This window comes from Aquarana catesbeiana, linkage group LG02 (genome assembly GCF_042186555.1).
Source record: "Aquarana catesbeiana isolate 2022-GZ linkage group LG02, ASM4218655v1, whole genome shotgun sequence".
In the NCBI taxonomy this organism is placed as follows: Eukaryota; Metazoa; Chordata; class Amphibia; order Anura; family Ranidae; genus Aquarana; species Aquarana catesbeiana.
This window is the reverse complement of record NC_133325.1, coordinates 788,844,150-788,869,870: the sequence shown is the minus strand read 5'-3', so window position 1 is coordinate 788,869,870 and position 25,721 is coordinate 788,844,150. Positions and strand designations below refer to the sequence as shown.

Sequence of the window (25,721 nt, the reverse complement as noted above, 5' to 3'; positions counted from 1 at the left end):
GACGGATTCTACCTCACATCCTGTCCCAATGATCATTCAGGAAGTGGGGGGACATCTCTCCAGTGGGGTCTTTTGTTTTGTTTATGTCTGCTGCTTAGGACTTATACTACCTCACTTAATGTCCCAATGATAATAGAGGTAGTGGGGGGGAGAATCTCTAGAGGAAGTGGGGGTCGCGGACAGCGGTAAAACGTGACAGAGGTCCACACCCATCTCCACTTCATCCATATCTAACAAAAAATGGAGCTTTTGTGAACATGAAAATGTACATCATCATCCTGACTATATTTTGAACAAAAGTTCCGCCATGAATCTTTCATCGGCTGGAATATGTGTTTGAGGCCTCACAGAACTTTGGTCGCCGCGCCTTCATCATGGCTGTCATTGCACCCCCCCTTTTTTTTTTTCTGTCACCTTTCGTATTTCTGACATTAATAAGCCGTAGATGGATGATGTGATCGGGGGACGTGCGGTAGAAGCGCACACACAGTTCAGTGGCAGGCCTTGGTTGCCATGGCAACACAGGAGGGAATCACGAGGCGTTCCTGGAGATCCATCCACAAGCGGCCCGGTTGCCAGGCTGCGGCGTGGAAAGCAGGACATGAGCGAGATGCAACCCGGCGCACCGATTAACCCTGCGAATACCCCGCCAGACTCTGCGCTGACAGCGGTATATCGCTGAGAATTATTCCGGATGAGCTCAGCTGGGAGCGCCGGGGAGGAGGGAGGGGGGACGCGTTGCGTAATCCTCGCCGCCCCAGTGATGTGTAAATATGAATTATTCAGACAGTGCGAACTGCTGCAACCCATTAACGCAGGAGATAAAAGTCTTTTCTGATATGGGAGCCACTTCAGCGCTAATAATTCAAAAGCTGCATACTTTTGAAAATGGCGAAATTAGCGAAATTACGTTTTGGATGGATTGTCGTAGGCGCAGGGCCCGGATTCATCATTAGCTCACATTTGTGTGTTACGGGGAAACGTACGCAGAATTGCGAGCTTTTGGAAAGGCTCAGACATTGCGGCAGCGTCATTAATTCTTGATGGCATCCCCGTCCATCTAGCAACATGCATGCGTTCGCAAAAATGCATGGTAACAAACTACCAAGCGTTTTAGCGTGGGGCAATTTTCCAGTTTTTTGTGCGTAGGGCAGCCCATGAAATCAATGCGCTTCCCTAAATTTGACGCATGAAAATGCGCAAAAACGCACGTGTGTGTGTAGTCCATCGCACCTGTATAGGTGCGAACGGTGCCTTAGGGTTCATTTACACATGCAGTCAGGGGGTAGTAAAACCTTGTGATTTTACTGCCCCCACCCCAACCACGTGACCTATACAAGTCTATGAAGTCACCCTGCAACCATGTGCAACACGCGCAATTGCGGCACGTTAGTGGGGTATTTACAGGGTTAATTCAGGTGGTGATGAAGCAACATATCACCTCCTCACCACCTATCAATCTGCAGATTGCTTTTCAGAGGTATGAAAAAGCTATAAAGGTATGAAAAAGAAAGAAAAAAAAAAAGAGGAGGGCGGGTTTGTATAAAGAGATGACCCCGGCAGATGGGTGTTGGGTTGGTGGTGGAAATCTGGCTTGGTATAGAAGGGCGGCCAGATTCTAACAGCAGGGATTGCAGAAACCTGTGGCAGCCAATCAGAAATCACTGTTAGTTTTTGGACTCCAATGAACTGAAAACAGTTTTGTTTCTCTTTGGATGCGCATTGCGCTTTGCCTTGCTGGATAATGCATATAATATATAACAGATGTTTTATTTCAGATTTTCTTAACAGACGTCAATCAATTAAAAGTTCCAATTTTTTTTTTTTTTTTTTTTCATAAAAACGATAGATCCCGTAATAAAGGTTACTTTGTGATATAATGATATAAAAGTGCAGCTGGCTCTGCATTCATCATTGCTCCGCTCTCTTCCTTCAGGTGGACGCTCTCCGGGTTTTTGTCCGCTCCGATTCCGATGATATGGAGTTCCCCGTCCTCTTCGTAGTTCGCCAGCAGAAGTCGGTACTGTCATGGCAGGTCCCGCTCGCCTTCAGAGGATAGTAAGTGTCTTCTTTTAGAGGAACACTCCACATAATGTGAGCTTCCCATCCTGGAATGTTTCACTTGATGCAGACCCCTCCATCCCCCCGAATCCCTGTACTAACTGCAGTTTTCTCCGCAGCCCCTTGTCACCCAGGAATTATACTACTTCCCCAAGCTTCCTGTCCCCCCGCCTCTGGGAGCCTCCTCCCAGCTCCCTGTCCCACCTGCAGCATCCTCCCCCAAATCCCTGTTTCCCCTGCAGTCTCCTCCCCTAGATCCCTGTCCCCTCTGTAGCTTCCTCTTCCAGATCCCTGTCCCTCTGCAGCCTCCTCCTCCAGATCCCTGTCCCCTGCAACCTCCTCCTCCAGATCCCTGTCCCCTGCAACCTCCTCCTCCAGATCCCTGTCCCCTGCAACCTCCTCCTTCAGATCCCTGTCCCTCTGCAACCTCCTCCTCCAGATCGCTGTCCCCCTGCAACCTCCTCCTCCAGATTGCTGTCCACCTGCAACCTCCTCCTCCAGATTGCTGTCCACCTGCAACCTCCTCCTCCAGATCGCTGTCCCCCTGCAACCTCCTCCTCCAGATCGCTGTCCCCCTGCAACCTCCTCCTCCAGATCGCTGTCCCCCTGCAACCTCCTCCTCCAGATCGCTGTCCCTCTGCAACCTCCTCCTCCAGATCGCTGTCCCCCTGCAACCTCCTCCTCCAGATCGCTGTCCCCCTGCAACCTCCTCCTCCAGATCGCTGTCCCCCTGCAACCTCCTCCTCCAGATCGCTGTCCCCCTGGAACCTCCTCCTCCAGATCGCTGTCCCCCTGCAAACTCCTCCTCCAGATCGCTGTCCCCCTGCAACCTCCTCCTCCAGATCGCTGTCCCCCTGCAACCTCCTCCTCCAGATCGCTGTCCCCCTGCAACCTCCTCCTCCAGATCGCTGTCCCCCTGCAACCTCCTCCTCCAGATCGCTGTCCCCCTGCAACCTCCTCCTCCAGATCGCTGTCCCCCTGCAACCTCCTCCTCCAGATCGCTGTCCCCCTGCAACCTCCTCCTCCAGATCGCTGTCCCCCTGCAACCTCCTCCTCCAGATCCCTGTCCCCCTGCAACCTCCTCCTCCAGATCGCTGTCCCCCTGCAATCTCCTCCTCCAGATCGCTGTCCCCCTGCAGTCTCCCCCCTCCCAGTTCCTTGTCCCCCTGCAGCCTCCTCCTCCAGATCCCTGTTCCCCTGCTGTCTCCTCCTCCAGATCCCTGTTCCCCTGCTGTCTCCTCCTCCAGATCCCTGTCCCCCTGCAGCCTCCTCCCTCAGATCCCTGTCCCCCCCGCAGCATCCTCCCCCAGATCGCTGTCCCCCTGCAACCTCCTCCCCCAGATCGCTGTCCCCCTGCAGTCTCCCCCCTCCTAGTTCCTTGTCCCCCTGCAGCCTCCTCCTCCAGATCCCTGTCCCCCTGCTGTCTCCTCCTCCAGATCCCTGTCCCCCTGCAGCATCCTCCCTCAGATCCCTGTCCCCCCCGCAGCATCCTCCCCCAGATCGCTGTCCCCCTGCAACCTCCTCCCCCAGATCGCTGTCCCCCTGCAGTCTCCCCCCTCCTAGTTCCTTGTCCCCCTGCAGCCTCCTCCTCCAGATCCCTGTCCCCCTGCTGTCTCCTCCTCCAGATCCCTGTCCCCCTGCAGCATCCTCCCTCAGATCCCTGTCCCCCCCGCAGCATCCTCCCCCAGATCGCTGTCCCCCTGCAACCTCCTCCCCCAGATCGCTGTCCCCCTGCAGTCTCCCCCCTCCTAGTTCCTTGTCCCCCTGCAGCCTCCTCCTACAGATCCCTGTTCCCCTGCTGTCTCCTCCTCCAGATCCCTGTCCCCCTGCAGCCTCCTCCTTCAGATCCCTGTCCCCCCCGCAGCATCCTCCCCCAGATCGCTGTCCCCCTTCAACCTCCTCCCCCAGATCGCTGTCCCCCTGCAGTCTCCCCCCTCCTAGTTCCTTGTCCCCCTGCAGCCTCCTCCTCCAGATCCCTGTCCCCCTGCTGTCTCCTCCTCCAGATCCCTGTCCCCCTGCAGCATCCTCCCCCAGATCAATATCCCCCTGCAGCCTCCTCCCCCAGATGCCTGTCCCTCTGAAGTCTCCTCCCCCAGATGCCTGTCCCTCTGAAGTCTCCTCCCCCAGATCCCTATCCCCCCTGCAGCCTCCCCACCCCCAGATCCCTGTCCTTCCTGCAGCCTCCTCCCCCAGCTCACATTCCCCCTGCAGCACCCCTCCCCCCACCTCAATGTTCTGTTCTACCCAATTTACTCTGTAACACTGAAAATGTTTCCTCAATCATCCAAGTGTCTTTGTCAGGGGTCCTCAAACTACGGCCCGCGGGCCACATGTGGCCCGCCGAGGACATTTATCCGGCCCACCCCACCCAGGGCCGGATTCCCGACAGGCCAGGCTCGGGCCGGGGCCAGGTCGGCTCGGCTTGGGCAGGTCCACTCTGCTTCGGCTGGGAGCATATCTGCTCCGCTCAAGCCGTCTCCCCCACCCCAGTAATGGAGGGCTCCGTGTGCCACGCTGCATGCTGGGAAGTGTAGTTTCCAGCACAGTCCTGCGCGGATTCACGTCTTCCTCACGCAGAGCGGAGGCTTCAGGCAACAGCCTACTAACAAGTGAGGACCCCTGTCCACCCCACTGTCCCCCTGTCCACCCCACTGTCCCCCTGTCCACCCCACTGTCCCCCTGTCCACCCCACTGTCCCCCCCTCTGTCCACCCCTCTGTCCCCCTGTCCACCCCTCTGTCCATCCCACTGTCCCCCTGTCCACCCCACTGTCCCCCTGTCCACCCCACTGTCCCCCCCTCTGTCCACCCCTCTGTCCCCCTGTCCACCCCTCTGTCCCCCTGTCCACCCCTCTGTCCATCCCACTGTCCCCCTGTCCACCCCACTGTCCCCCTGCCCACCCCACTGTCCCCCTGTCCACCCCACTGTCCCCCTGTCCACCCCTCTGTCTATCCCACTGTCCCCCTGTCCATCCCTCTGTCCCCCTGTCCACCCCTCTGTCCCCCTGTCCACCCCTCTGTCCATCCCACTGTCCCCCTGCTCACCCCACTGTCCCCCCCCTCTGTCCATCCCACTGTCCCCCTGTCCATCCCTCTGTCCCCCTGTCCACTCCTCTGTCCATCCCCCTGTCCATCCCACTGTCCCCCTGTCCACCCCACTGTCCCCCTGTCCCCCCCTCTGTCCACCCCACTGTCCCCCTGTCCCCCCCTCTGTCCACCCCACTGTCCCCCTGTCCACCCCTCTGTCCCCCTGTCCACCCCTCTGTCCCCCTGTCCACCCCTCTGTCCCCCTGTCCATCCCTCTGTCCCCCTGTCCACCCCTCTGTCCATCCCACTGTCCACCCCACTGTCCCCCCCTCTGTTCCCCTGTCCACCCCTCTGTCCCCCTGTCCACCCCACTGTCCCCCTGTCCACCCCACTGTCCCCCTGTCCACCCCACTGTCCCCCTGTCCACCCCTCTGTCCATCCCACTGTCCCCCTGTCCACCCCTCTGTCCATCCCACTGTCCCCCTGTCCATCCCTCTGTCCCCCTGTCCATCCCTCTGTCCATCCCACTGTTCCCCTGTCCACCCCTCTGTCCATCCCACTGTCCCCCTGTCCACCCCACTGCCCCCCCCTCTGTCCCCCTGTCCACCCCTCTGTCCACCCCTCTGTCCCCCTGTCCACCCCTCTGTCCCCCTGTCCATCCCTCTGTCCATCCCACTGTCCCCCTGTCCACCCCACTGTCCCCCCTCTGTCCCCCTGTCCACCCCTCTGTCCCCCTGTCCACCCCTCTTTCCCCCTGTCCACCCCTCTGTCCATCCCACTGTCCCCCTGTCCACCCCACTGTCCCCCTGTCCATCCCTCTGTCCATCCCACTGTCCCCCTGTCCATCCCTCTGTCCATCCCACTGTCCCCCTGTCCCCCACTCTGTCCCCCTGTCCACCCCTCTGTCCATCCCACTGTCCCCCTGTCCACCCCACTGTCCATCCCACTGTCCCCCTGTCCACCCCTCTGTCCATCCCACTGTCCCCCTGTCCACCCCTCTGTCCATCCCACTGTCCCCCTGTCCATCCCTCTGTCCATCCCACTGTCCCCCTGTCCACCCCTCTGTCCCCCTGTCCACCCCTCTGTCCATCCCACTATCTCCCTGTCCATTCCACTGTCCCCCTGTCCACCCCTCTGTCCATCCCACTGTCCCCCTGTCCACCCCACTGTCCATCCCACTGTCCCCCTGTCCACCCCTCTGTCCATCCCTCTGTCCATCCCACTGTCCCCCTGTCCACCCCTCTGTCCATCCCACTGTCCCCCTGTCCATCCCACTGTCCACCCCTCTGTCCCCCTGTCCACCCCTCTGTCCATCCCACTGTCCCCCTGTCCATTCCACTGTCCCCCTGTCCACCCCTCTGTCCACCCCACTGTCCCCCTGTCCACCCCTCTGTCCATCCCACTGTCCCCCTGTCCATCCCTCTGTCCATCCCACTGTCCCCCTGTCCCCCACTCTGTCCCCCTGTCCACCCCTCTGTCCATCCCACTGTCCCCCTGTCCACCCCACTGTCCATCCCACTGTCCCCCTGTCCACCCCTCTGTCCATCCCACTGTCCCCCTGTCCACCCCTCTGTCCATCCCACTGTCCCCCTGTCCATCCCTCTGTCCATCCCACTGTCCCCCTGTCCACCCCTCTGTCCCCCTGTCCACCCCTCTGTCCATCCCACTATCTCCCTGTCCATTCCACTGTCCCCCTGTCCACCCCTCTGTCCATCCCACTGTCCCCCTGTCCACCCCACTGTCCATCCCACTGTCCCCCTGTCCACCCCTCTGTCCATCCCTCTGTCCATCCCACTGTCCCCCTGTCCACCCCTCTGTCCATCCCACTGTCCCCCTGTCCATCCCACTGTCCACCCCTCTGTCCCCCTGTCCACCCCTCTGTCCATCCCACTGTCCCCCTGTCCATTCCACTGTCCCCCTGTCCACCCCTCTGTCCATCCCACTGTCCCCCTGTCCACCCCTCTGTCCATCCCACTGTCCCCCTGTCCATCCCCTATATATATTATTATTTATTATTCATTCTTTTATTCTTTTGCACTACAAAAAAGATGTGTGCATAGGAATTTAGGAATTAGTTCATATTTTTTTTAAACTATAGTGCGGCCCCCCAACAGTCTGAGGGACTGTGAACTGGCCCCCTGTCTAAAAAGTTTGAGGACCCCTGGTCTTTGTCATATTCTAATGAATGTTGGGAATAAACTCTGTATAGATCAGTAAACCCACCAATCACAATACAGGACCTCTAAAAAGGCATGGGAGTGGGCGGGATCAAACTTGACATTTACAGGAGAAGTCAAGATTTGCATATAACTTCAGCTTCCTTTTTTTATCTCTGAGCATTATGTCGTCACAGTTTGTACATCCCCAGTTCCAGTTGCATGTATCTGTGACATTTCATATCTCTCTCTAGTTATCAGATGACGTACACCTACCAGGACGTCAGCCGCACGCTGTGCCCCCCCGACCCCGAGGGCAAGGCTCCGCCCTCCGACCAGCTCATGTACATCGACATTGCCTCCATGGCGCCCTCCAGAGTGCAGTACGAGCTCATTGTCACCCGGCTGCTCAACTTCGAACTCCTGTAAGTAGTAGATTGCGTTACATTCAGCGCTCTGCGGTGTTTGTTTTTTTTTAATATAACTCCGATTTTTTTTTTTTTTGGGATTTTTATCAAATTTATTTTAAATGCTTTTGGAGTAAACCTAAAGATAGTTTTCTATATAAGATACATTAATAATTTAGTTAATTCAGCATGAAATGGAGCTTAGTTATGTAGCATGAGGCTGTATATTCTGCAATATTTCCATTCTTGGTAAACTCATTCAATGAATCCAAGCTCTGCAAGCTGAGATAACATGCACTGCACTGATGCGTTCACACAATTTCACAGTAACCATGAGATAAAACAAAGTTCAGGGATATTCCTTTATCCCTGTGTTTTGCAAATCGATGTACACTCCAAACTGTATGATTGTTTGAAGAAAAATCCATGTGTACCAGGCTCTGAATGTGAGGAGGAAGGGCAAGCAGTAAAAATAAAATTAATGAGTCTAACTGTTAGCAATAATAAGTCCTTACAAACCGAACTCTCTCCTTTCCTGCCTTGGGATTTCAGTCCAGGAAGTAGATTGTGATCGTTGCATTCGTTGTACGAATGTCAGAAACATTTGTGCAAGCTGAGTCAAATGTCCCCATATATTTTCTGATTAGACATGTGCAATTAGTTTAGTTCCGAATTGTTTTTTTAACGAAGTTTGACAAATTCGTTAATTCCGAATTTCCAGTTTCCGGAAATGTCGAAATTCGGAAATTCGAAAAATGCGAAAATTTCAGAAATTCAAAAGTTCGGAATTTGGGAAATTCGAAATGTGAAAATTTCGGAAATTGAAAATTTCAGAAATTCGAAATTAGGAAATTCGGAATTTCGGAAATTTGAAAATTCAAAAATTTGGAAATTTGAAAACCCGAAAATCTAAAATAATAAGTAATAACTAATAACTATTAAATTATAGGTGTTGGAATTTCCTTTCAAATTTAGCTGTTAGTAAACGTAACGAGTACGAATTTTTCCGAAGTTATGATTTTTATCTGAAATAACAAATGCCGCATCTAAAAAAATTGGAACGTAACAATCTAATAATAATAAATAACAATAATAATAATAAAACCTTTTTAACCTTTTTATTATTATTATTGATTATTTATTATTAATTTGTTCCATTCCATTTGTTTAGATGCGACATTCGTTATTTCGGATAATTCGTAACTTCAGATAAATTTGTATTCGTTACATTCACTAACAGCCAAATTTGAAAGGAAATTCCAACACCTATAATTTAATAGATAGTTATTATTAGTTAGTTATTATTTCGAATTTTACTGATTTTCTTTCTTTTTTTTCAGATTTTCGAATTATCGGATTTTTGAATTTGAAATTCGGAATTCGAAAGTTCAAAATTCGAAAATTCGGAAATCCGAAAATGAGAAAATCCGAATTTCCGAATTTTCAAATTTACGAAAAAAGCAAAAAAACAAATGAAACAAAAACGAACAAATTTTGTTGTCAATGCACATGTCTATTTCTAATAGAATAATGCCTGTATCTTCAGCTCCCACTAGTGGCCAAGAATGCATTCGAGTTTTCTAAAATACCTCGATATGAAAATATAACAGATTTTGTCCACTAGAATGGAGCTGATGATACAGGAATGAATCTTTTAGAAAACATACAGTGACATTTTGTTTAGCACGCACAAATGTTTGACAGTGTTACTAAACCCACAACAGTAAAATCAGTCTGTATATGCAACATAGCATGCTTGTTATACTCAATGTGGAACTTTAAGGGGTTAATCCTCTGCATTGTGTTTAAAAAAGGCTGTTTGATCCTGTAGGCACAGATCCTCCCCCTCCCTGCAAAGCTAACACAGGCAGGGTAGCCAACCTGCACATGCTCAGTTGTGTTTTTTTTTTATGCTAGAGAGAGCATTTACTTGTTCTTAGAGCTAGCCTGGTCACATGATATTGACATCACACCATGTGGGCGTGTACACAGGCTGTAGTGGGAGACTCCTCCCACCTGAACTCTCAGCACTGGAGAAACTGTGCAGTATATCATGTAAGTGTGGTATACAGATCATCCAAAAAGGTATATAGTGGCACTTATATAAAGTATGTCCGGCTAAGGTAGAACCCCCAGGTGATTGGCACCTCATCCCTAATAGTTAATTAATAGAGTGAATATGGAAAATGGGGGGATTGTTGCTGTGATTACAGATAATAATGGAAACCATTTATTTAAAAGCATTTTATAATTTTAATGAGAATAAAGTTAAAACGGAACAAGGCCACTTTGTTCACAGGGACTCAACATTTCACAGTGAAGGTGGCGAATAATCAATTCTGACAAAGGTTGTCTTTTCGTATATTAGCCCGACATGTTTCGCCTTTTAGCTTCATCAGGGGATATACAAGAATCATGAAAAAAGCGTGAAACTATACAAAAATACAAAAATGGCAGTATTTTAATGTAAAAAGAAGATTTATAAGCTTGGGGGGGATGAACTATTTTCATATTACTGGGTTTAGTAACACTTTAAAGAATGTTTTATAAATTGACTTCCGGTCCAGTGACTTTTCCCAGGATGAGATGATGTCATCAGTCTGCTGCAGGCAGGAGATAGCATTACTTCAGTCTCCCCTCCCCTCCAGTGATCAGACTGAAATAGGTTTGCAAGATAACTGAAATACATCACAGGTGATATCATTTGATGCTCAGTGATTGCCGTATTCTAGTCTGCATCTCCCCCAAGGTAATACATAAAACCTGGCCTGTTAGTGGGCCCTGAGGACAGGGTGGATGACCACTGCACTATACAGCCCACTTCCTGTTTCTTGTCTGGTCATTAGCCTAGGCTTATGACATCATGCACAGCTCTCTCTCTCTCTCACTCTCTGTCAGGATGAGTCATAAGAGAGCCAATGAGAGCTGCAGAGCTGGAGGTGTGCCTCTGTGTAAATCCAGGAAGTGAACAGGCAGCAGCTTCAGCTGCCCACAGTTAAAATGGCTGCAGCCAGACTCAGTGGAGAGAGATTTCTGCAGCATATTTGGCAAGTACAGAATCGCAATAGAGTGGAACCTTGGATTACGAGCATAATCCGTTCCTGGGAGAATGCTTGTAATCCAAAGCACTCGCATATCAAAGCGAGTTTCCCCATAGAAGTCAATGGAAACGAAGATAATTAGTTCCGCATTGACTTCAATGGCATGCAATACCGCATGTGGCCAGAGGAGGGGGGCGCCGGAGAGCCTCGGAAATACTTCGGGGACAGCTCGGCTGAACTCGGAAAGGCTCAGAAACACTCGGGAACGGAGTATTTCCGAGTATTTCCGAACGGCTCTGAACCGTTCCGAGTGTCACCGGCGCCCCCCCGCACCTCTGGCCAAAAGCGGTACTGCACACCCCATTAGCTTGAATTCTGCTCGTTTTGCGAGACAACACTCGTGAACCCAGTCAGAATTTTAAAAAAAAAAGTTGGTTGTCTTTTCAAAACGCTCGTTAACCGCGTTACTCATTAACCAAGGTTCCACTGTATATATAAAGTAATATGCAAAGTGGTTGGAGGGAAGCTTCAGAAGGGCAAAGATGTTTTAATTACAAACAATGTGAGCAGACTGCGGTTCCTCTTTAATAAATATAGGGTGACAGGTCCACTTTAACAGATTATGTGTCACCATGTTGCAATGTGTATGGCCAGTTTTCTGCAGTTGTGTTGTCTATCAGTTGATCACATCTCTCCTTTCTTGGCTCTCTTCCAGGACCGGAGTTTCTATGAATTTCAGCGCCTCGCCATCCCAGCCTCAGGTAAGATCGCCCTCGCCGCGTCCTGCCCTCTTATCAGATGCTCTGCGTTTACCTTCTGGGTGGATGAAAAAAAATGCTGGAGAGTGCCGGGTGGACTCCATACGTGTCAATAATGATTCAGCCAGAGCCGCCCCGGGAAAAAAGCGCAAATCTAAATCCAATATCGTCATCGGGAGAGCAAATAGACATCTATGGAAGGGGGACGGCCGGGACCCATCGCAGTCCGTAGACTTTAACCCCCCGCAAGTGCTAGAGCGTTTTTTTATTTTCTTTTATTTTGGCGCTGTATCTTCTGTGCATTATATCTTCTAGCGTTTATAGTCCAAGCGTATTATACATCGTATTTGGTTACATATGTTTATATTTTCTAGTTTTAATAATTAGTAAAGTTAATTAATAATAATTAATTATAATTAGCAAATAATAATTAATTGTTAATTAATTAATTATAATTAGTAATTAACCTGTTGATAAGAAAGTAAAAGTAAATGTTTTTGACTGGAAGACACGGTTGAAATGAAATATTAATTAATTATAACTAGTAAATAATTATTAGCTGGAAGACATGGTTGAAATTAAATGTTAATTAATTAATAATTAATTATGATTAGTAAATATTAGCTGGAAGACACGATTAAAATTAAATGTTAATTAATTAATAATTAATTATAGTTAGTAAATAATTATTAGCTGGAAGACACGGTTGAAATTAAATGTTAATTAATTATAATTATAGTAAATAATTATTAGCTGGAAGACACGGTTGAAATTAAATGTTAATTAATTAATTATAATTAGTAAATAATTATTAGCTGGAAGACACGGTTGAAATTAAATGTTAATAATTAGTTCATTATGATTAGTAAATAATTATTAGCTGGAAGACACGGTTGAACTTAAATGTTAATTAATTAATAATGAATTATGATTAGTAAATATTAGCTGGAAGACACGGTTGAAATTAAATGTTAATTAATTAATAATTAATTATGATTAGTAAATAATTATTAGCTGGAAGACACGGTTGAAATTAAATGTTAATTAATAATTAATTATAATTAGTAAATAGGTAGTAAAGAATTTAAAAAAAAAAAATCATTAAAATTTTTTCCTCAATGCAGGATTTATCCTAAGTTGTGCTCCGCCATATATTTTCTGCAGTTTTCCGTGCTGAGAGCGCGCTCACAGCCTGCTCCCCAGCACAGCGATCGACCTGTCATAGACAGCCAATCATAGTTGTTGTGTGATTGGGAAGCTCATCCTCATCCTTAACCCCCCCCCCCCCCCCAGGCATACAGACTCACTTAAAGGGATGCCAGGGCTGGGCAGGAAGGGGTTGAAAAGCCCGTCTGTTCACTTTTTTTTCTTAGTAAAGATCTACTTTAAGCACTTAACCCCCCTCCAGGCCAGTTCTGACATTTCTATCAAACCTGCATTTTTTTGCTAGAAAATTGCTTGGCACGCCCGAATATTACCGACCGCCCACAGTAAATATACGTCATTACTTTGGCATTAACCACTTAAGGACTGGGCCTATTTTTCAGACTCGGTATTTACAAGTTAAAATATTTTTTTTTTTTGCTAGAAAATTACTTGGAACCCCCAAACATGATATATATTTTTTTTTTCAAACACCGAAGTCATTGCAGGACCAAATGTGGCCTTTGAAATACTTGTAATTCGTCTTGTGTTTTGCATTTGACTGGAATTCTCATTATGAAGCATCTTTTTAATTACTACTTAACACACCCTGGGGCGTTTTTTTTTTTTTTTTTTACAGGTCTTTTCACTTTGCCAAGTCAGTTTTCTTGAATGAGTTGAAGCAAGGCTGAAAAGCCACTTTGCAAATCTAACCCACTATGTGCAAAGAAAATGAAAGAGGTTGATATATAGAAAGTTGGCATTTACCCAGTAGAAGTGCGTGTACATTCGTTCTGTGCGAATAAAAAAAAAAAAACAGTTTTGTGAATTAAAAAAAGAACAAAACACTAAAGTTAGCCCAATTGTTTTTTTTTGTATAATGTGAAAGATGATGTTACCCCGAGTAAATTGATACCTAACATGTCACGCTTTAAAATTGCGAACACTCATGGAATGGCGCCAAACTTTGGTACTTAAAAATCTCCTTAGGGGACGCTTTTAAAATTTTTTTACAGGTTACCAGTTTAGAGTTGCAGAGCAGGTCTTGAGCTAGAATTGTCGCTCTCGCTCTAACGCTCGCGGCGATACCTCACACGTGTGGTTTAACCGCCTTTTACATATGTGGGTGCGACGTACGTATGTGTTCGCTTCTAACGCACGGGGACGGGGATCGCTTTACGTTTTTTCCTTTACATTTTTTAAATTTATTTTATCACTTTTATTCCTATTACAAGGAATATAAACATCTCTTGTAATAGGAATAGTGCGTGACAGGTCCTCTTTGTTGAGAGATGTGGGTTGTATAAGACATCTCTCCTCCAGGCTGGAAAGTCTGAGATCCAAAAAAACAAATCAATCTCGGCCTTCTAGCCGAATACACAGAATACATCGCGCCCGGGCCTCCGAGAGTCATAGAGACTTCCGGGGACCATCCGGTCCTCGGGAATTCTCTATTGTGAACTTCCACCTATGTCGCCGGATTCCTTCCCTGGCTCGCGGATCGCACGAGCGAGCCGGTAGAAGCACCGGAGGGTGGCGAGAGGGGACGTCCCCAACCCCCCCTCACGCCACCAGTAAGAACAATCAAGTGGCTGAACAGCCGCTACGGTTATTCTTACTGTGCAGGTGGAAAAAAATGATATCTGAACGATGCCTGCAGCTGCACCCATTATTCAGATATCCCCACTCAAAGCTCAGGACGTCAGGCGGGAAGTGGTTTTAAACAGAAAATACCTAATTTGGCCACTAGATGGAACTAAGTGTCATAGAAAATTTTTTTAAGACTTAGCTCCATCTAGTGACCAAATGCGGCATTTTCTGTTTAAAATCAATGATTTCAATTCATTTTTTCCCCCGTTCTCACAGAGCGAATGTAGAAGCTCTTTCACTAGGTGAGTAAGCTCGGGTGGGCGGAGTAAAATGTGTCGGGGCGTGGCCTGGCAGGGGGTGGAGTCCACTATCATACAGCAGGCTTTGACTTGATGTGCGGCTCCTGGGACGGCTATCACTCTCTACCATTCACTAGGTATGCAAATTCTTTACAAATCGACCCTTAAGGCCTCGTTCACAGCTGAGCGTTCAGGAAGGAAAAAGTCAATTATTCACTATGGAGATGAGGCCAAACGCCTGAAGCTCAAAAAGGTTTTGAAGCTACCTTGGAAGCTCGATTTAAGCAGATGGGTGCGTTTTTCAAGTGTTTTTTCTTCTCCATTGATATGCATTGAAGCGTGCAATTTGCATGTTTTTTTAGTATGTTTTTGATGTGTTTTGTGCTGGTTGTTAGGAGCTGGTACCCCATACTCATTCACATGGGAGGGGGGCAGGATCTGTGGGCTCCCTTCTTAAAGGGCGCTTGCAGATTCCTATGAGCTACTTCCCCAAACCCCCACAACCACCGGGCCAGGGTTGTGGGGAAGAGGCCCTTGTCCTCATCAACATGGGGACAAGGTGCTTTGCCAAGGGGACCCCCTGGCAAAGTGCCCCCCCCCATGCTGAGGGCATGTGGCCTGGTATGGTTCGGGGGGGGGAGGGGGTGCTAGCCCCCCCCCCCCTTTCCTGGTGTGCCAGGCTGCATGCTCATACAAGGGTTTGGTATGGCCTTTGGAGGGAACCCCACAAATGTTTTTGTTTGTTTTTATGTTTTGTCGTGGGATCCTCCTTAACTACTTCCTGCCCGCACTATAGCTGAAAGATGGCTACAGCACGGGCTTAGTTTGCCAGGAGTGCGTCCATAGATGTCCTCCCGTGATCGCGCTGCATGCACACACCACTCTGTGATCGCCGAGTCCTTTGAATTCAGTTGATCACAGATTAGGGTAAAGGGCCAATCACAGCTGCCCTTTACCAGGTGATCAGCTATGCCCAATGACATCTGATCACAGGATGTAAACACGGGCCTTTTATCATCTTTCTTCTTCTCTCCTCAGTTAGCTGTTAGCCTGAGGAGAGAAAAAAGCCGATAACCGGCTTGTGTTAAAGGAGCATTGGCACTGATAATCGGGGCACTGATTATCAATGTCTTGTTTATCAGTTAAGTCCCACCATTGCTGCCAATCAGTGCCCATCAGTGCCTCCTTAGCAGTGTCGCCTATCAGTGCTATCTACCAGTGCCTATCAGTGCCCATTAGTGCCACCTCTCAGTGCCCTCCAGTGCTGCCTATTAGTGCCCATTAGTGCCTCCTACCAATGCCCATTAGTGCCACCTCATTAGTGCCTATCAGTGCTGCCTATCAGGGCCACCTCTCATTGCCACCTATGAGTGCCGACTACTAGTGCACATCAGTGCCCTCCAGTGCCGCCTATTAGTGCCCATCAGTGCCTTCTTATCAGTGTCACCTATCAGTGCCTTCTACCAGTACCCATTAGTGCCACCTCATTAGTGCCCATCAGTGCTGCCTATCAATGCCACCTCTCAGTGCCACCTATCAGTGCCACCAACTAGTACCCATCAGTGCCACCTCATCAGTGCAGCCTATCAGTGCCCATCGGTGAAGGAGAAAAGTTACCTGTTTGCTAAATTTTATAACAAACTATGAAGAAATGTTTGTTTTTTTTTCTAAATTTTCGATCTTTTTAGCAAAAAATAAAAACCCCAGTAGTGTTTAAATAGCACCAAAAGAAAGCTCTATTTGTTTAAATAAAAATGATAAAATTTCATATGGGTAGAGTGTAGCATGAAAGAAAAAACAAATCAGCGCAAAAATGTATAAAAAGCAAATAGCTGCTGAACACCAGGGTCAACAGTCACAAATCCCTGAAAACATATAAAACAGATGGTGCAGCGCTATGATATAAACACTAAAGTCCATAAAAGAAACAATGAAAGACTGTATCCAATTGGTCAGCGATGATGTGGCTTCATGCAAAAAACTCAGTGGGAATAAGTGATCCCTCCACCAAAATTAGAAGTGGCCTCTCACCTCAGCGCAGGGACCCTTTAGTTACAGAGGGTCAGTATGCACTTTCCCTTACGGGTCAATGAAGACAGTAGACAGCAGATCCAGATCAGTCAGGTAACAGCAGGAAACTGGGGGCTATGCAGCACGGATAATCCCAGGTAGCATGTGTCATGTGAATAAAGAAGGGTATAACATAGTGCTTTCCTTTTAGAAACTTTAATAACGAGCAATAAAAAAAAACACTTACAAACAAGGCACTAGTCCAGTGCCAGATGATAAAGCGTGTGGATGAGGATGCAGGATGGCCGCAGGTGACGTCACAACGCTTCCTTTCCGAACGCGTTGCGTCCCTGTGGGCGGGGACTTCATCAGCAGATACGGAAGGTGCGTGGTCACCCGCGCTATATGCACAAAAGGTCCCCATGGCAACCAACACGCTGCACCAGTCAGCGCAGCGTGAGGGCGGGGATCACTTGACAGAGACGTAATCCCGGAAGTGTCCCCGCTCGCTGATATTGACAAAACGGAGGTATTTGAAATGAAAAGAAGTAATAAAAAGGGATAAGAAATATACAAATAAATATATGCTCATATCCTGCATAACTTAAGGCCACAAACTGTGGCTCAATATGCTCACAGGCACATATAATATTACAAAAAGGTATATAAAAAATTATATAAAAAATTATATTTAAAACCCAAACTGCCATAATAGACAGAGCAGATTACGTCTCTTTCAAGTGATCCCCGCCCTCACGCTGCGCCGACTGATGCAGCGTGTTGGTTGCCATGGGGACCTTTTGTGTGTATATAGCGCGGGTGACCACGCACCTTCTGTATCTGCTGATGAAGTCCCCGCCCACAGGGACGCAACGCGTTCTTAAAAGAAGCGTTGTGACGTCACCCACGGCCATCCTGCATCCTCATCCACACGCTTTATCATCTGGCACTGGATTAGTGCCTTGTTTGTAAGTGTTTTTTTTTATTGCTCATTATTAAAGTTTCTATACGGAAAGCACTATGTTATACCCTTCTTTATTCACATGACACATGCTACCTGGGATTATCCGTGCTGCATAGCCCCCAGTTTCCTGCTGTTACCTGACTGATCTAGAGTGTAGCATGACCGTACAATTGTCATTCAAAGCGTGACAGCGCTGAAAGCTGAAAATTGACCTGGGCAGGAAGGGGGTAAAAGTGCCCAGCAGGCAAGTGGTTAAAATCAATACTGGACGGCCAAAGGGCCTGGTATGGATTGGGGCAACCCCCACACTTTTTTTTTTTTTTTTTTCAGTGCCGGATCTTTTCAGTGCCGGATCTTTTGTTTATATTCTCCTGTCAGCGGGGAATCCCCTCTGACAGCAGGTATGACTGCTCTTTAAAACGCCAACGCTGAAAAAAATGCTTAAAAACATGTGACAAAACGCCCAGTCTGCGATTGTTTCCGAATATTTCTTGTATGGACGAGCCCAATATGCTCAGATTTATAGTGCTTAATTATTATAGAACCAGTTACCCGTCGATCCTGACAGTTCTGTTTTGCTAAGTTCTGGTATTATTATGCAATAGGGAAATGCTATAAACCTCTGCTTTTTTTTCTTCTTCTGGTTTTATTGCTGCCTTTGCCTCCTCCAGGGAGATTTTCCTTCACTTCCTGTTCTGTTGACTACTATCTCTGAGACATGAAGTGAAGGGTGAATCTCCCCAATAGCGGAAACCCAACAAGAGTTCCCACTCCTCCCGAACTCCATCTGAAAATGAAGGGAGCAAGGCCATAAAACTTTTTCCCTGCTTGGTGTTTTTTTGCAGTATTTCCTGTACACGTTCCCGGAAGGAGTGGACTCCGTGGTCATCAAGGTTCGCTCACCAAACACCTATCCCTGCACTGTGGTGTCCGTCCAGGATATTGCGGTAAGTAGCTGATAGGCTTAGGTGGGGGTGATCGCGTCTCGTCTGTATACAGTACATGTATTTGATTCGTCTATTTGGCGTTATTCCTATCACTTTTTTTTTTTTCTTTTTGGTGTGATTAGAACTAAAACAAAAAATAACAAAGGTCACAATAGCTCAGATTACACACACAGCTGAAAAGGTGTGACTCATTCTTGTAACAATCCAAATGCAACTACATTAAAGCGGACCTTCAGTCATTTTTCATCTTTCCATCTATTAAATCTTCTGCCCTTGTTGTTGTTTTAACTTTGGATAGTAAAACATTTTTTTCTGCCAGTAAATCCCTTATACAGCCCACTTCATGTTTCTTGTCTGGTCATTAGCCTAGGCTTATGACATCATGCACAGCTCTCTCTCTCTCTCTCTCTCTCTCTCTCTCTCTCTCCAGTAAATCCAGGAAGTGAACAGGCAGCAGCTTTAGCTGCCAACAGTTAAAATGGCTGCAACCAGACTCAGTGAAAGGAGATTTCTGCAGCCTATTTGGCAAGTACAGAATCACAGTATGTATAAAATAATATGCAAAGTAATTTACACAGGCACACACCTCCAGCTCTGCAGCTCTCATTGGCCCTCATATGACTTATCCCCCCTCCCTTCCTGGCAAACTCTCAGGAGAGTGAATAAAATTGGTGTGCATGATGTCATAAGCCTAGGCTAATGACCAGAAAAGAAACAGGAAGTGGGCTGTATAAGGGATTTACTGGCAGGAATTTTAATATACATGACATAAAGACGTGGATGAGCGAGTTTGGGATGAAGGAACTTGACTGGCCTGCACAGAGTCCTGACCTCAACCTGATAGAACACCTTTGGGATGAATTAGAGCGGAGACTGTGAGCCAGGCCTTCTCGTCTAACATCAGTGCCTGACCTCACAAATGTGCTTCTGGAAAAATGGTCAAACATTCCCATAGACACACTCCTAAACCTTGTGGACAGCCTTCCCAGAAGAGTTGAAGCTGTTATAGCTGCAAAGGGTGGCCTCAACCTCTGCCTAGAAACTCGACAGTCCTTTACCTGCCACCTTTCAACCTCTGCCTAGAAACTTGATTATCCTTGCCTGCCACCTACCTCAACCTTTTCCTAGAAACTTGATTATCCTTGCCTGCTGCCTTTCTCAACCTCTGCCTAGAAACTTGACTATGCTTGCCTGCCACCTTCCTCAACCTTTGCTTAGGAACTTGACTATCCTTTACCTGCTACCTACCTCAACCTTTTCCTAGAAACTTGATTATACTTTATCTGCCACTTACCTCAACCTTTTCCTAGAAACTTGATTATGCTTATATTCCACCTTCCTCAACCCCTGCCTAGATAGAAACTTGACTATGCGTGCCTGCTGCCTGCCTCAATCACTGCCTAGAAATTTGACTATCCTTTACCTGCCATCTTTCAACCTCTTCCTAGAAACTTGACTATGCTTGCCTGCTGCCTTCCTCAACCTCTGCCTAGGAACTTGACTATCCTTGCCTGCCACCTACCTCAGCTTCTGCATACAAACTTGACTATGCTTGCCTGCTGCTTCTAGAAACTTGCCTACTACTGCCTGCCTGACCTTTGCCTAGAAACTTGACTATCCTTTCCTCCCTCGACTTCTGCCTAGAAATTTTACTATCCTTTATCTGCCACCTACCTCTGCCTGAAAACTTTACTATCCTTGCCTGCTGCCCCTAAAAACATGACTATCCTTGCCTGCTACCTGCCTCAACCTCTGTCTAGACACTTGACCATCCTTTACCTGCCACCAACATCAACCTGCCTAGAAACTTGAATATCCTTGCCTGCCTGCCTTGACGTATGCCTAGATAAGTGAAAATCCTTGTCTGCCACTTCCTGCAACCTCTGCCTAGAAACTTCACAATCTTTTCCTGCCGCCTGCCTCGACTTCTGCCTAGAAATTTGACTATCCTCTACCTGCCACCTACCTCTGCCTAGAAGCTATACTGTCCTTACCTGCCTCTAGTAACCTGACAATCCTTGCCTGCTGCCTGCCTCGACCCCTGTCTAGAAACTTGACTATACTTTACCTGCCACCTGACTTGACCTCTGCCGAAAACATAAGACAATCCATGCCTGTCGCTTGCCTCAACCTCCGCCTAGAAACTTGACTATTGTATACAGCCTCCCTCTGCCTCAAACTATGCTTGATGTTGCCTTCCTCGACCTGAACCTGTCCATTGTAACCTCCCTGTTCTTGCTAGCCACCGGTGGGGCAATCCTGCGGGCCGCAACCTGGTGGCATCTAGTAGCAAAGTAGCCTAGCGGTCACTAGGATTACCGACCCATTATCCTTTGCAGGGAGCACTGGTGAAGACCAAGAAGCCGCTTAGACTCCTCACCAGTGAACCAGTGCCACTTGTCCATTGGTCAACTCATAACTGATCATTTTGACAATTTGTGGTTGCAGTTCTTCATTCATTCTTTGTTTCTTTGTTTCATACCTCCCCCTTTGCCATTTATTTTTTCATATCAGTCTTTTTACAAACCATAATGTCAAAAATAACCTTCCCTTCAGCTTTATACTGAAAACATAAGACCGTCTCACTGTCATGTGACCGCATGGTGTTAATTGGAGACATGATCCAGCATGCAGCTTTTTTGCTCTTGGCCAGCAATACAGAACAGTCCATCCCTCAGCAGGCAGACTTGGCTCCAGCAGCCGTCAGGAAATTAGAGAGTCAGCGGGAAGACAGGAATTGTGGATGGCCTGCGGATTCTGCAGTAATGATGAGGAAATCGTCCGCGGCGGGGGGTGATAAATTGCTGGCCTCCAGGACCCGGGGTCACTTGTAGTTCAGCACCTGCAGAGCGCTGCAATACTCCGCTCTGATTTAGAAACGGAATAAAACATTTGTTATGTTATTTCTGAAATAAAGGATCCCCATACCCATTACAGTGAGGGGGAAAAAGTTTTTGATCCCCTGCTGAATTTTTATGGTTGCCCACTGACAAAGAACTTATCAATCTATAATTTTAATGGTCGGTTTATTTTAACAGCGAGAGAGACAGAATAACAACAAAAAAATCCAGAAAAATGCATTTTAAAAAAGTTATAAATTGATTTGCATATTAATGAGTGAAATAAGTATTTGACCCCCTTCGCAAAACATGACTTAGTACTAGCAAAGTAGTGGCAAAACCCTTGTTGGCAATCACAAAGCTCAACTTTATAGCATCAAAGGGAGAATGTACCATCAAAACTTGGGTGAGAACCTCCTTCCCCCCCTAGCCAGGGCATTGAAAATGGGTCCTGGATGGGTATTCCAGCATGGCAATGACCTAAAAAACACACGGCCAAGGCAACAAAGGAGTGGCTCAAGAAGAAGCACATTAAGGCCCTGGAGTGGCCTAGCCAGTCTCCAGACCTTAATCCCATAGAAAATATGTGGAGGGAGCTGTAGGTTCGACTTACCATCAGCCTCGAAACCCTAATGACTTGAAGAGAATCTGCAAAGAGGAGTGGGACAAAATCCCTCCTAAGATGTCTGCAAACCTGGTGGCCAACTACAAGACACTCAATTCATGCTGGAATACCCATCCACGACCCATTTTCAATGCCCTGGCTGAAGGAAGGAGGTTCTCACCCAAGAGTTGATGGTATATGGCCCCGTCCATCGTCCCTTTGATGCAGGGAAGTTGTCCTGTCCCCTTAGCATGAAAACAACCCCAAAGCATAATGTTTCCACCTCCATGTGTGACGGTGGGGATGGTGTTCTTGGGGTCATAGACACCGTTCCTCCTCCTCCAAACACAACAAGTTGAGTTGATGCCAAAGATCTCAATTTTGGTCTCATCTGAACACAACACTTTCACCCGGTTCTCCTCTGAATCATTCAGATGTTCATTAGCAAACTTCAGACGGGCCTGTACATGGGCTTTCTTGAGCAGGGGGACCTTGCGGGCGCTGCAGGATTCCAGTCCTTCGCGGCGCAGTGTGTTACCAATAGTTTTCTTGGTGACTATGGTCCCAGCTGCCTTGAGATCATTGACAAGATTCTCCCGTGTAGTTCTGGGCTAATTCCTCACAATGATCATTGTAACTCCACGAGGTGAGGACCTGCATGGAGCCCCAGACCGAGGGAGAATGACAGTTATTTTCTGTTTCTTCCATTTGTGAATAATCGCGCCAACTGTTGTCACCCCCTTACCAAGCTGCTTGGCGATGGTCTTGTAGCCCATTCCAGCCTTGTGTAGGTCTACAATTTTGTCCCTGACGTCCTTGGACAGCTCTTTGGTCTTGGCCATGGTGGAGAGATTGGAAGCTGATTGGTTGCTTCTGTGGACAGGTGTCTTTTATACAAGTAACAAGCTGAGATTAGGAGCACTCCCTTTAAGAGCGTGCTCCTAATCTCAGCTCATTACCTGTATAGAAGACACCTGGGAGCCAGAAATCTTGCTGATTGATAGGGGAACAAATACTTATTTCACTCATTAAAATTCAAATCAATTTATAACTTTTTAAATGCGTTTTTCTGGATATTTTTGTTGTCTCACTATTAAAATAAACCAACCACTAAAATTATAGACTGATTATTTCTTTGTCAGTGGGCAAAGCTACAAAATTAGCAGGGGATCAAATACTTTTTTCCTTCACTGTACAATGAAATTGTTCGATCCGTCCAAGCACTCAATCTTCCAATAAAAAAATGTCCCCAGTGGAATCATTATCAATCTCTTTTGATCAATTCTGCTTGAAAAGAAGTGAAAGGACAAGCAGAGAAATTTCAGATTTTGATAAGAAGGTCTATTTATAAATCTGGGAAGATGATTCTCTTCCCTGGATTTGGTAAGGGGTTGTCCAACCCACAGTCCACATGCAGCCCGGGCATGCCTCGAGGGGGCACTATGCAAGCATAGAAGCCACAGTGGCTGGCAGGGACAAGCTAGGCTTGTATGGAGGGATGCTGGGGATGCCATGCAAGCAGAGTAGAATTGGTGGCCGGCACTGAGAATCCAGGCACAGGCACGGCTTGAGGGACACCGGGGCTGCCGTTTTTGTAATAGCACCGGCCACAGTGAAAACAGGGACTCCCGATAGCGCCAGGCAAGTAAATGCCGAATGGCTGTATCTAGGAGGTGCTGGGGATGGCTGCGAGGTTGCGGGCGGGGCGCTTTGGGGGGGGTGCAAAATTCAATATGGCAAAAAGGTAATCAGCTGATGGGTGAGATGAAGGATGACATAAAGCCATCAAATTTGTATCTGGACTTTTAGCTTGTGGCGAGATGCTTCAATCTTCAATCCATAGACATTAGCAGCGTGTATGTATAATTAGTGCAAAATTCGACCCGGCAAAAAGGTAATCAGCTGATGATTTGTACACTGGTCCAAATCATTTGGTGGAGGAGGGATTATGGTGTGGGGTTGTTTTTCAGGGATTGGGCTTGGCCCCTTAGTTCCAGTGAAGGGAACTCTTAAGGCGTCAGCATACCAAGACATTTTGGACATTTTCATGCTCCCAACTTTGTGGGAACAGTTTGGGGATGGCCCCTTTCTGTTCCAACATGACTGCACACCAGTGTACAAAGCAAGGTCCATAAAGACATGAATGAGCGAGTTTGGGTTGGAGGAACTTGACTGGCCTGCACAGAGTCCTGACCTCAACCTGATAGAACGCCTTTGGGATAAATTAGAGCGGAGACTGCGAGGCAGGCCTTCTCGTCCAACATCAGTGCCTGACCTCACAAATGTGCTTATGGAAGAATGGTCAAACATTCCCATAGACACCCTCCTAAACCTTGTGGACAGCCTTCCCAGAAGAGTTGAAGCTGTTTTAGCTACAAAGGGTGGGCCAACTCAATATTGCGCCTTATGGACTAAGACTGAAATGTCATTAAAGTTTAAGTGCGTGTAAAGGCAGGTGTCCCAATACTTTTGGTAATATAGTGCATGTCCACCATGCTGGATGTGGTACCTGAAAAGCTGCTGGAGATCAGTTTGCACACAGACCATCTCCTGATAATCTTCTCTCTTCTCTTCCAGTGTCCCGTCTATGATCAGGACCATAACGTGGAATTCAATGGCATCTACCAGTCTATGACAAAGAAGGCGGCTATTACAATCCGGGTAAGGGATCCTTCGGTTCTACACATGACTTTCTACCTCAGTGACCACACCGGAAGTCCAAGAGGACAATGAAGACCTGATTGAAGCTCAGCCCCTTCTCCAGTCTGTCCAACCAAAGGGTTTTGACTAGAATTGGCTTTAAAGTATAACTAGGGATGGGCGAACCTGCCTGGGTTCAGTTTTTATTAAGAACCTCATTGAAGTCAACGGGGTGTGAATCTTGTCAAACAAAAGGCATGAGATGGCGGGTACTGCCATAGGGGACGTGTACCAGCCCAGTGCCAAAATTGATGAAGGAAAAAAACATATCTCCCTACCAGTGCCGGGACAAGGTCATCCAGCGCCCAGGGCAAAGATGCCAAACTGCGAACCCCCCCCCCATGATGTGCAGGCTTAGGGGATCATACGCCCAGCAGTCATTCGCTTGTCAAAATCACCACCTCCATCTCTACTCCTGTCAGGCTTGTAACTGAAGAAAGGCACCCCCAGCTGTCCACCCCTTGTCCCAGCCTGCTCCCTACACAGAATGGTCAGCTGTCCCTAACAGCTCCAACCGTACTGCCAGTATGGCTGCCGGGAGCCCACTCTTTTATAGATAGTGTGTGTCTTCCGTCTGCCAACGGGTGCACTTTCATATGTGTAGTGTGAGTACATGAGTGCTGTCTGAGTAGTGTGTGTGGATCGTTAGTACTTGTGTATTGTGTACTGTATACTTGAGTATTGTGAGTACACGTAGGTCTGCGACTGTTCTGCGATTGCACGTAGGTCTGTGAGTACCTGTGTATTGTCTTGTTGTGTACCTGTGTATTGTCTTGAGTATTAGTGCCAGGAAGCTAGCTGTTAGGTAATTTGGACAGGGTATAATCCCCAATCCTCACTAAATTTAATAGGTACGATGCCCGGCGGGTGTGGAGAGGTGACTCTTTGTACATCTTGCCACATGTATGCGTTCCTTGATCATCCGATCGAGGGCGAATACTGCTGTGCAAAATGTAAGCACATTGTTTCCCTGGAAGCCCAGGTTCTGAATCTGGGGAAGCAACTGTCAGCACTGAGAAAACCCTCCATACTAAAGGAGAGCCAGGAATGTACACGGCAGGTGCCGGCAGGGGCCAGCACAGAGGCGGGTGGAGACAAAGAGGTGCAGGCACTAGCAAAGAGTAGATGGGTGACAGTCAGGAAGGGTAGAGGGGGAAGAGCCAGGGAGGCCGATCC

The 25,721-nt window shown here is 47.6% G+C and overlaps 1 protein-coding gene across 2 annotated transcripts in view; it reads left to right on the top strand.

The window, feature by feature from the left end:
• SIDT1 (SID1 transmembrane family member 1) overlaps window positions 1-25,721 on the top strand; it is a 131,532-nt gene that overhangs the window by 60,595 nt on the left and 45,216 nt on the right. The window contains exons 1-6 of one of the 2 annotated variants that reach the window (XM_073617457.1): window positions 1,381-1,499; window positions 1,937-2,058; window positions 7,497-7,667; window positions 11,406-11,451; window positions 18,300-18,401; window positions 24,423-24,506. In XM_073617457.1, coding sequence (XP_073473558.1) covers window positions 1,425-1,499; window positions 1,937-2,058; window positions 7,497-7,667; window positions 11,406-11,451; window positions 18,300-18,401; window positions 24,423-24,506 — 600 coding nt within the window. In that variant the 5' untranslated portion in view covers window positions 1,381-1,424. Of the gene's footprint in view, window positions 1-1,380; window positions 1,500-1,936; window positions 2,059-7,496; window positions 7,668-11,405; window positions 11,452-18,299; window positions 18,402-24,422; window positions 24,507-25,721 lie in introns of those variants that run through there. The other variant, XM_073617456.1, reaches the window with a different exon arrangement.